This window comes from Castor canadensis, chromosome 13 (genome assembly GCF_047511655.1).
Source record: "Castor canadensis chromosome 13, mCasCan1.hap1v2, whole genome shotgun sequence".
NCBI classification, from domain to species: domain Eukaryota; kingdom Metazoa; phylum Chordata; class Mammalia; order Rodentia; family Castoridae; genus Castor; species Castor canadensis.
The window spans coordinates 65,688,602-65,700,720 of NC_133398.1; the positions used below are offsets into that span (position 1 = coordinate 65,688,602).

The following is a 12,119-nucleotide window of genomic DNA, read 5'->3' on the forward strand; positions in this document are numbered from 1 at the left end:
CTTTATACACTAAAAGCAATGTCTGAAAAGGAAATTAATTATCTCACTTAGTATGCCAAAATAAAACATTTAGAATAAATTTAACCGAGATGACACTGTATATTATAAAAGAATGATGAAAGAAACTGGACATGATGCAAATAAAAATATCCCATGTTCATGGATTAGAAGAATACTGTCAGAATGTCCATACTTCCCAAAGTGAACTACAAATTCAATGCAATCCCTATCAAAATTTTAATGACATTTTTCATAGAAATTTAAAAATAATCCAAAATTCATACAGAACCCAAAAGACCACAAGTAGCCAAAGCAATCTCAAGAAAAAAAGGAAACATCTTACTATCTGATTTCAAAGTGTATTATAAAGGGCCAGTACTCAAAATAGTATAGTACTGGTTGGCATTAAAACAACATACATAGATCAATGGAACAGTATATAGAGCCCAGATATAAACCTACACATGAATGAATATACAGTTAACTAATCTTTGACAAAGGTACCAAGATTACCCAACAGGGAAATAATAGTCTTCAACAAAAACGATTTTGGGAAAATTGGACATCCACATAGGGGAAGAAGAAAACTGGACTCTTACCTTCCACCACATACAAAGATCAATTCCAGATGGATTACAGACTTAAATATAAGACCTGAAACTAAAACATATATAAGAAAAAAGGGGAAAGCTCCTTGATACTGGTTTTGGTAAAGAAATTTGGATGACACCAGAGTACAAGCAACAAAAGCAAAATTAAACAAGCAGGACTACATGAAACTAAAAAGTTCCTGCACAGCAAAGAAAAAAACAAAATGAAAAGGCAACCTACAAAATGTAAGAAAATACTTGCAAACCATCTATCTCATGAGATGGTTCAAGACACTTAAACTCATAAAACTCAACAGCACAAAACAAAACAAAAAGATTAAAACATGAGCAAAGGACCTGAATTGATATCTTTCTACACAAGACATAAAAATGGCCAGTAGGTACTCAACATCACTAGTTAACAGGGAAATGCAAATCAAAACCATTATAAGATAGTGCTTTATGCCTGTTAGGATGGCTTTTTATCAAAAAGTCAAATGAGAAAAAGAGGATACAGAAAAGTAAACTCCTGAATACTGTTCGTGGTATGGTAAACTGGTATAGCCATTATGGAAGGCTTCTCGAAAACTTAGAATTACTACAGTAAAGCCTGGCTTATTTGCAGATTTATTAAATGTAATTTTGACCAAAATATGGAAACCCTAAATGATTTTCAACAGATGAATGGATAAAACATGTTATACAAAATGGAATATTATTCAGCCTTAAAAAAGGAAGTCCTGAATTTGTTACAACATAGATGTACCTTAATGACATTATACTAAGTAAAATATGACACACAAAACGACAACTCTGCACAATCTCATATGTGGAATCTCAGAAACAGAGTAGAAAAATGGTTGCTAGGAGCTGGAGATTAGGGAAAAAGATTTGGTCAAAGTACAAACTTTCAGTTACAAGATGAGTAAGTTTTGAATATCTACTGTATAGTACAATTATTATAATTAACAACAATGTATTATACACTTGAAATTAATTGTTGTCATCACACAAACAAAAGGAACTATGTGAAGTGTTGTATATCTTTATTAGTTTTATTGTGGTTACCACTTCACTATATATATATATATATATATATATACACAAGCATACATACATATAAGTATATACATATACATATGCATATATATATCACCTTGTCCACTTTAAGTATATACAATTTTGTTAATTATACCTCAATAAAGCTGGAGAGAAAAAAATAGTTTATCAACAAATGAACACTCTGGTTATGGCAGATAAAGAATGACTCATAAAGAAGGAGTCCTACAGAAGCTAAAGGATAGATAATATTTTAATAAGCAGAGATGGGGCAAGAGAGCATTTCAGGATAGGAGTGTCTCTGATATCAAAATAAGAAGTTTGAACTTCATTCTTTAACAAAAAAGTGTGATGAGAACAATTAATTTCAAGTATATAATACATTGTTGTTAATTATAATAATTGTACTATACAGTAGATATTCAAAACTTACTCATCTTGTAACTGAAAGTTTGTACTTTGACCAAATCTTTTTCCCTAATCTCCAGCTCCTAGCAACCATTTTTCTACTCTCTGTTTCTGAGATTCCACATATGAGATTGTGCAGAGTTTGTCATTTTAGATCCACAAATTTGTATAAGGAAGCTCTTTGGAGGCAGTAATAAAGTAAGAGTGAAAAGGGTGAGAAACTAGAATGTTGGGAAAATAGATACAAATTAAACAGCCTTCCTGTGGAAACACAGTTATTCACATACCTGATCCTTCAGTTTGGTTCTTGAGACATCTACCTCATTGGGTTTTCCATTATTGGCCCCCATCAACGTAAATACAACTTTCCACTCAAGGTTACTCAAAGACATACAACTTATTTACAAGCCTAGTGATGATTTATTCATTTCAGCTTTTCATTAGCAACCTACAAACAGTGCTAAATCAACTCTTTCATTTATAATATTAACACACTAACATCTTTGGACAGAATTTTTTTTTTCATTTTTCTTTTATTATTCATATGTGCATACAAGGCTTGGTTCATTTCTCCCCCCTGCCCCCACCCCCTCCCTTACCACCCACTCTGCCCCCTCCCTCTCCCCCCCCCAATACCCAGCAGAAACTATTTTGCCCTTATTTCTAATTTTGTTGTAGAGAGAGTATAAGCAATAATAGGAAGGAACAAGGGTTTTTGCTGGTTGAGATAAGGATAGCTGTACAGGGAGTTGACTCACATTAATTTCCTGTGTGTGTGTGTTACCTTCTAGGTTAATTCTTTTTGATCTAACCTTTTCTCTAGTTCCTGGTCCCCTTTTCCTATTGGCCTCAGTTGCATTTAAGGTATCTGCTTTAGTTTCTCTGGACAGAATGTTTTCAATGTATAATATGCCTCTTCATCCCTTTCATAGACTGCCTACCTACACTTTGTTTCACAAGTTGTATTCAAAAATACTTCTGAAAGTAATTTAAATATTTGAAATCAGTGACCTGAAAATTGAGATAACTATATATTTAATTCACAATGAGAACGATTCTAAGATAACTTGAGATTCGCACATGTAGACTTTCATATTCACAGTTAAGCAGTATTTTAAAAGAATAATCCTGGGTCCCCTACAGAATGTAGTTTAACTCATGTAACACCCATCTCAATCATAAATTATATCCTTTTTTACAGAACAGTTTCATCCTCCAAGCTGAATCCTCTTACAACACTCTTGACAGAACTACATCAATTGCCACATTAATAAAGTTCCACCTCTACCACCTCAACCTATACATACGCATATTAAACTTTTTTATAACACACTTTTTGAGCTCCAAAATATGTGGATGACCCCCATTATAGACTCTTGAGAGTTTTTAAGAACTCCCAAGTAGAACTGCAATGTAGAGAAAGCAAAATTACATTAACACATTACCCTGAAAACAAAGCCATAAAACCTTTACACTTTAATCATGAAATATATGCTATTTTTAAATATTCATCAAAAAGTAAGGTAAGTATCTACAGAAATTCTTCTTTCCATAAACAAGTTCAAACAGCACTATTGCTTATTTCTCAAATTAGGGGTAGAGACTAAGTCTGAAGAGATATGACTCTATAACACTGGAATTCCAAATAGCTACTTAGGGTATGTAACAGTAGCTATACAAGTTATAAGACTCATAAAATGCACACAAGTTGTTCTCAGAGATTTTAGTTTAGTGTTTTCCATGGTCTCATGGGTAATTAACATTTCACACATAGCAAATTTTTTGGATATTAAAACGTCAGCTAGACTATTACATGCATTTTCCTAGCCAGGCATGATGGCGAACCCAGGAGACTGAGGTAGGAGGATCCAAAGTTCCAGGCCAGTTTGGACTACATAGGGAGACCCTGTCTCAAAAAAACACAAAAACAAAAGCCTCCACAAAGCTAATTTTCTCTTTAAAACAATACATTCCTCCTAAAGCTTTATTTACGAAGTGAGCCCTAACAAAATCTCAAGTAAGCAAATCTTATTTTCTCTCCTCTTTGAGCATGTCTCTCCTCGCCTCCAAATGTCCTCAAGTGGGTGTTAAGAGTTCAGCTCTGTAAACCCTTTAGATCTTCAAAATTCACTCAATTCCATAAAATTACTTGCATCTACAACCTTTCAAAATCAAGCCTTTCATGTTCTTAATGCAAACATTTTAAGCCAATTCATTCTAAATTATGTGAGCATAATTGATAGCCCCTTAATTTACCTACTTTTAACAGAATATGTTCATCTAAATGTTTTAACTTATGTCGGATCTAAAAATTTAGAAATTAAACAATCAAAATGAAAACTTTCAGAGTATAAGAAAAGTCATACCCAAGGAAGAGAAGACTGGAAATTGGATTCTGGCACTTGCTTCCCAGTTACAATCGCAGACCTTAGAATCAACTTGTTCAAACCCTGACTTTATGCCCAGAGAGCCAAGTACACCTTCATGTAAGCCTAAAGATGCCATGTAGCTTGCCCTAAGGCCATACCTCTGAACCCATGGATTCCCTAAAACCTAACTTTTACATACTAGATCTTATTAGAAGTGGACCCTAGACTCCTGTGAAAAGGAAGAGCTGTGTGTAGAGTGGGAGTTTGGAGGAAAGGAGTATGAGTCGTTTTAAATTCCAGGACTGCCTTGTATTTTTTATATTTTATCTAATTCCAAAACCAAACAATAGACAGTCTTAATATTAACAATGTCCTAAAAAAGTTGAGGCATATTTTTATGTTCCTTTTGTCGGGGGGAATTAGGTGGTTTATAGGCTATTTAGCTGGTCTATTTAGATCTCATATTAAATTTACTTTTGTCTGAAATTAAGTTGGCCAGGTCTGCCTTTATAGAAGTAAAAAAAATTACATGGTAGGCTTTAAAATGTTATATTTAAATGAAAATACATAACAAATTTTTGAAAACAATTTTAAATTCAAGCTCTAATTATTCAACTGCATATATAGTGAAAATGGATATTTCACTTAAGAATCAAATATGTAGTTTTGAGCCGCCGCTGGCTCACACCTCTAATCCTAGCTACGCAGAAAAGGAGGCTCGCAGTTCGAAGTCAGCCCGGGCAAATAGTTCAGGAGACCCTATCTCGAAAAAACACTTCATAAAAAAGGGCTGGTGGAGTGGCTCAAGATGTAGGCTCTGAGTTCAAAAAAAGTATTTGAAAATGCAATTAAGTACTAGAAAGATCAAATTGTTTATGTTACGATTTTAAAACAGCCTGTTTTGTTCTGACAGATATTTGAAAACTAGATCAGCCAAAATTTAACTGCAAATAGTCTAATTTACAGTATAACCATGACAGTCAAATAGAGATACCAGAATTACCTAAAACCTACCACCAGTTTTACCAGGGCTGTATGTGAGGGCAATCAAGGGCATTATAGGCATTCCAACGGCAACAAACAGACTTGAGGTTTTAACTAAAACCAATATTTCACATGGATCTAATAAGGACAAAGTCACAACCAATCTTCGTATTGTCCAATTAGCTTTGAAAAGAGAAATTCGCTCTGACATCGATTAGTACTGTCTTCTTTGAAAGAAAAAAAAGAGCATTTTTATACTCTACATTCTGTAGTTTTTACAGACCTATTTGCAGAGTAAGAAGCATCCCATCTACCACCTATTATCCAAGTTATTTCTTATCTACTCAGTAATTAGACACGAAAAGATGACCAGGACTCAAAGCAAAATCCAAATTCTGCCCCTTACTCTCCAAATGTTATTATTTCCAGGTGTTGTAGCAGGGAGCAAGGCGGACAGATTTGAGCTCCGCTTCCGCTCCTCCTTACCCCCTGCAACTCTGCCAAGAGTCCAAGAGGAGCAAAGAAAAGGGAACAACGTGAAAGTGGGGAAGGGGACGTTGGGATGCGGTGGAGAGAGGGCTGCATAACCAGACCTGTAAGAAAAATAAAGAACTCTGGCTCGAAGTTTCTACAAATAAGTTACCATAGGCCCGTAAAGTCTAGCACTGGTACTGCCCAACAGGCTTTCCCTATCTCCAACACAGCGACCTTTAGGCAAGGGAGAGTTGGGACACCACAGAGACAGACTGCTAACTGAGGAAAGTTCAAATAAATTTGCTCCTCCGGAACGAGGGGAGGAAGGGAGGGAGAGAGGGACAGCAAGTCTGGGCTCGGCCGAGGGAGCGCGCGGGGTCTGCGCGGTGCGCGGCTGCGGGTCCCACGCGAGGAGCCGCAGGGATTTCAGGCGCTCCGCAGGACCACAAGACCTGGCGCGAAGGGGCTGGAGTCCCAGGCTCAGGGTGGAAGTCGAGGGTGGGACGGAGCCAGGACGCCGGGGAGGGAAGCAAGGAAAGACGACGGCGGCGGCTCTACTTACTCGGCTGTACCAGATGCTGAGGCGGGCCCGGGCCAGCACAGCGAAGAAAGCCCGCTGAGGGTCGGACTGGACATGGAAAGGTGCCTCGGCCGGGCTCCCCGGAGGGCAGAGCAGCCTCTTGGGCCAGCCGCTCAGGAAATACATGGTCCGCGCACGGCCACCGACGCCAAGGCGCTCGGCGGCCCCCCTTGGCCCCGTCAGTCACACTCAGCGGCCCCGGGCCGGTCGCCGACCTCTCACACCACCACCAGCCGAGTCGGCGGCGGCAACACTGGTAGCTCGGGGCATCTGCCCGCTGGCCGGGCCGGGCCGGGCCGACGCGATGCTGCGCGACGAAGGCACCCCAGCGCTGAGGGGGCCCAGGGTGGGGGAGGGAAGAGGAGGGCGAGTCGGGACAGAGAGAGGCGGGAGGAACGCGGAGGCCCGCCCCGACCCCTCCCACCGCGGGCCGCGCGGGCGTCACCACGCCGCGCCGCGTGGGTTGGCGGGGAGAGCGGGCGCGCGCGCTGGAGACTGCACCCCTCCCCGCTCTGGTTTCTCAAGCTCCGCCTTAAACTTCCCAGGCGCCTGCGCACTGCGTCATCACGCAGGCGGTTTGGCTCTGCTCTCGTCACCTCCTACTTGCAGTCTGGAGCTTGTAGTCGGGGACCGGGGTCGGAGGGAGGGAGAGCCGCGTGAGGCTAGGAGGCCAGGGAACCAGGTCAGTGATAACAGCCGCGAAGCGCCTCAACGCCAGAACACGCCCCTTCGTCCGGCAGGGTCCGTCCGGTGGGGGGTGGGGTGGGAGCGTTGAGGATGTGGGGCGGGGGGGGGGGTGTGGGTGTGTGTGTGTGTGTGTGTGTGTGTGTGTGTGTGTGTGTGTGTGTGGAGGGAAGCACGAGTCACGTGACGCTCCCTTCCCACTTAGAGCTTGACGGAATGTAAAGGGTCCTTTTGTGTCAGAAGTGAGAGCTGATGATGATGAAGTCCCAGCTCTTAGAGTTTCATCCTAGACAGGGCTTTTATTCAGTCAGTAAATAAAATAAACATTGCGAAAGTGCTTCAATCCTGTCCTCTGCCCTTTACTGCCACTTTGGTGATTTTTTTTTTTAAACTTTTCTGATGGTACTAGAGTTTGAACTCAGGGCCTTGCTATGCAGGGGCTCTACCACTTGAGCCACTACTCCAGCCCCTATATTTTTTCAATTTGCATCTATCTGTTCCTCTACCAACTAATGTTTGACAAAGCCAGGCTGTCACTTTTGCTCCCGCAGTAGAGTATGTTCTGTAACAGAAGCGGTCCTAATTTTTGAGCTGGAAAGGACTAGAGAGAACTAGTTTTGATATTTAACCTTTAGACCTCAGGGATCACATAACAATGTAACTACTTTTAACGGATTGACCCGAGGATAATCTCTGAGTAGTAGGAGTAGGGGAGTAGGGGAAGGAAAGATAAAATGTTGGGTGGAGGAAAGGGGTTTTGGAGTAGAAGAAAAATTTGTCATTGTCTTCCTTTTTTTTTGTTGTACAGTTTTAATTTGTTTCTCGTTGTCTTTTTTTTTTTTTTCACTTATCACAGAGTATTTTTTTTCCTTTTATTATTCATATGTACATACAAGGCTTGGGTCATTTCTCCCCCCTGCCCCCACCCCCTCCCTTACCACCCACTCCGCCCCCTCCCTCTTCCCCCCCACCTCCTCAATACCCAGCAGAAGCTGTTTTGCCCTTATTTCTAATTTTGTTGTAGAGAGAGTATAAGCAATAATAGGAAGGAACAAGGGTTTTTGCTGGTTGAGATAAGGGTAGCTATACAGGGCATTGACTCACATTGATTTCCTGTGCATGTGTGTTACCTTCTAGGTTAATTCTTTTTGATCTAACCTTTTCTCTAGTTCCTGGTCCCCTTTTAAAAACAGTGGTTAGATGCCACGAAGTAGGTGGCAATGCCTTAACCGTATGCGTGTTGTCGGGCCGAGGGCCTCTTCCATCCTTGTCAAGGGGAGTGCTAACCTTCTCTCCTTTCATACAACACTCTCATTGTCTTTTTTTTTTACAGTTTAAACTCGTCCATGTTTGTATTTTTCAATTTAAAAATGTTAGCCACTATTTAAAAGTAGCAACATTAATAGCAAGCAAGGAAACAAAGTAACTTAACCCATATCCAATACAGCATTGTAGCTGGTATTCATAATAAGTTATGAAACTTTCCGTAATTTTCTTGAACAGTTGCTGCATTCCATAGAAAATGGAACCAAAGAACTGCCTCACCACTCAACAGTTTTTTTATCCTCAGATTGTGTCTCCCCCCAACATCCCACATACACACTCACACCACCAGTCGACCACAGTGGCCTGGAATGTACTAAAGCACAGTAAACTTTGAAAATATTTGTCAGAAGAACTATTTGTTGGATGAAATGTTGATCCAACAAGCTGCACCATTAGACAAGAGGCCCAGACGGGTTTCTTGGCCTGCCAGTATAAAATTGTAGAAGAATAACAAAACAGTTGCATAATACTTTTTCATCTTAAATACAGTTATGCTCTCGGCAGAAAGAGGAAATAAAAATGTTAGAATGCAGCGATTCCACTGAGTGAGCATATTTGTCCCAGCTCTCCTTCAGATGGTCTTTGTTTTCATGTGCCTCATACACGTAAATGTCTTACTGCTCTTATGGGCAATTTAAGGAACTTCTAATTAATTTTTATTGTACTCAGTTTTGACCTTACTTGCCCATTTTAGAATCTGATTCTCCTGCCACCCTCCTTTGTAGCAGTTAAGATTTACAAAATTTTTACAAAATGATTTCAAATGTGTGATTTGCTTTAATTCCACAGTAAAGCTTCAAGTTAGGTAATATTGATGTGGATTGTTACTCTTATTTTCTTAAGGAGGAGATAAGCCAATGCAGTGGATGTGCTTGAAGTTATGTAGCCTGGAAAAAAAAAAAAAAAAAACACTGGTCTTCGTTCTATGGATCCAGAAGTCTTTAGACTGGATAGCACTGAACTGATAGTTGCTCTGAGATTGAGGGAGGGAGGAGGAGATCCTCTGGACCTTTCTGGGGTGGTGGGGGAAATGATGAAATATCTGACTTTCAAAAAAAGAGTTCCCCCATTGGGACAGAAAGGTTATGGACTGGACTTTCTTTCAAATATCGTATTTTAACTTTATTTGTATAATACATAAGCAGTTCTCATAGGCCTTCCTTCTTGTTCCTCTATCCCACTACCAGCACTCTCTAGTCAGATTTACTGTATTCTGAGCAAAGACTAAGCTGAAAAACAAAACTTGACAGGTACATATCTGCATCCACTAAACTGACTTTTTTATTGCAAGAAATTATGTTGGTAAGGGTGTATGGGAAGAAAGGTACATTTATAAACTGGCTGGGGAAAATTTTCTAAAGGATAGTTGATTTTACACACATGGAGGGAGGGAGAGAGAGAGAGAGATCTGTTTAAAATACATACATTTGTATAAAAACTATTTCTTCCATATGATTTTTCTAATGAAATCAACACTGATATATATATAAAGAGTTTTAGATTTAAGTATACACCCCACAAAGGTATATTGGGGATGATATTGTGGGATATTAAAAAGGCCCTCTAGTATAGGTGCTTAATATGTTCTCTTTTGGCTTTTTAAATGTTTCCAAATTATGAATAGTGAATTAGTGTTACTTTTATGATGAGGAAAGAGTTATTTAAGCCACAAACTTAGCAATAATTGACAATAATCCTTGTCCTGCTTTAAATTGGGCTTTACAATACTCTCAAATTACAGAGTAATGGAGTATTGTGTTTCAGGCACAGTACCAAGACTAGTAGGAGAAGTATTAGGAGAAAAGGTACCATGAGTCACCAGACTAAAAGTGGGCCCTGTGTACTTTTGCACTCATTGGCAGGCTTTTGATGACAGAACCATAGCTAGGTTTTGGTTTGGAGGCCCCCGGACCTTCATAAGAGCCTATGATAATATCCACTGAAGATAATATTGCATTAGTTTATGACTCTTTAATATGCTTTTCAGGCTCACCTTTATTTTTGTTGTGTCATGTCCAACTGATGCATTTGCTTCTGGGCTGGATTCTTGGTTACATGTACCTTCTGAAAACTGGTAATGAATAACTCAACTGAAATGATATGTCTTTGTTTTGCTCTAAAATAATGTGGAAGTAAGAAGAGTAAGTGAAAACCTACATGAAACAAGATGGGTAATCTTGATAGTTGATACTCTTTGGAGATAGATGATGAGTGCTTGGGAATTCATTGTGTTATTCTCTCCACTTAGTATATGGTTGAAATTATATTATTTTCTTTTTCTTTTTCTTTTTTTTTTGTACTAGGTTAATTGAAACTATTACAGCATAGCAGAAAGATTGAAATGACTCCATGTGGTATTTTGAAATTCATTCCAACTATAGGCTGAGTGACCTGTGGTCTGGACAGACTGCCAAAGTCCAAAGCTTCAGCATTTCCTTAGTGTCAGGATCTATGTCCATAATCATCTTTTCTTTCTCTCTCTGCTGCCTACAGCTGGACAGGGTTAGTGACACTCATCATCTGACCTCTTAATCTGCTTCATCAGAAGCATGGTATAATCGTGCCATGTTCTTGTGAAGCTTCTTACAGGAACGATGCTGATTTCCTCACAATACACTTGTTCAAGTGGAGGAGGTTGCCAGACGCATGCAGTATTTCCCAGTGACAATACAGGCCTCCTTTCCTTCCTTCCTTCCTTCCTTCCTTCCTTCCTCCCTCCCTCCCTCCCTCCCTCTTTCTTTTCTTTCTTTCTCTTTCTTTTCTTCCTTCCTTCCTTCCTTCCTTTCTTTCTTTCTTTCTTTCTTTCTTTTCTTCCTTCCTTCCTTCCTTTCTTTCCTTTTTTTTTTTTTGTTGTTGTCATATTCTTCCCTTTTTTTATAGTAACTTTCAGCAAAGTCCAGGCAAGAATGAGTTCTGAGCTTTAAGTAGGCCTTCTTCATGGTACAAATGTAGTGCATGTTGGCAGGTCCTTGGTAAACATGAACTTTTCAATATTTTTAAGTAATCTAAATATTTAAATTAAAAAGTGTTGTAGTAACTATGGTCACATGTTGATACCCAGTCTACCTTGTCCACATTTCTACTCACACGTCACAGTGTTAAATATTGCTTGGAATCATTTAATTAACCATGAGGGTAGGAAAGCTTTTAATTAATAAAGCTTAATGTAAATAAGTGAGACTTCTAGCTAGAATATTAGCACAAACTAGAAAATAAAGTGAAAAAGTCTATTATTTCTAACCAAGTAGAATGGGAAAAGAGTCAGTACATTTTTCCTTTCACCTTGGTCTGTTTCTTTTATTGTTGTGTTGTTGTTTGTTTGTTTATTTTTAGACAGGGTCTTGCTATATAGACCAGGCTGGCCTCAAGCCCTCTATCTAGCCCAGCATGGTCTTGAAGTTGTGAAACTCTGCTTTAGCCTTCAAAGCACTGAAATTACAGACATGTGTCACCATACCCTGCTTGGTCTTTTTAGAAATGGAAAATTGGTTGGAAGCAGACTTATTAGCCAACAACAACTTCTCTGTTTGACCTGTCTTAATCAGTTCTGCAGTATTAAAAAATTGCCATACTTGAATTTTGTGTGTATTCTTTATTTTTTATTCTTTTTGGTGCTACTAGGGCTTGAACTCGGTTTTGTGCTTG

At 39.3% G+C, this 12,119-nt stretch overlaps 1 protein-coding gene and 1 non-coding gene across 5 annotated transcripts in view; both read right to left on the reverse strand.

Annotated features, from left to right (window-relative positions):
- The window catches only part of Ric1 (RIC1 homolog, RAB6A GEF complex partner 1), a 112,478-nt gene extending 105,644 nt beyond the window's left edge, over window positions 1-6,834 (reverse strand). For 3 of the 4 annotated variants that reach the window (XM_020159603.2, XM_074051922.1, XM_020159602.2), the window contains exon 1: window positions 6,447-6,834. In XM_020159603.2, coding sequence (XP_020015192.2) covers window positions 6,447-6,590 — 144 coding nt within the window. In that variant the 5' untranslated portion in view covers window positions 6,591-6,834. The remainder of the gene's footprint in view (window positions 1-6,446) is intronic. The other variant, XM_074051920.1, reaches the window with a different exon arrangement.
- A 1,498-nt stretch (window positions 6,835-8,332) lies between these two features.
- On the reverse strand, window positions 8,333-8,457 carry LOC141416033 (U6atac minor spliceosomal RNA). Its single transcript, XR_012440960.1, has one exon. It is a non-coding gene; the product is annotated as a U6atac minor spliceosomal RNA (small nuclear RNA).
- Between the last annotated feature and the right edge of the window lie 3,662 nt (window positions 8,458-12,119).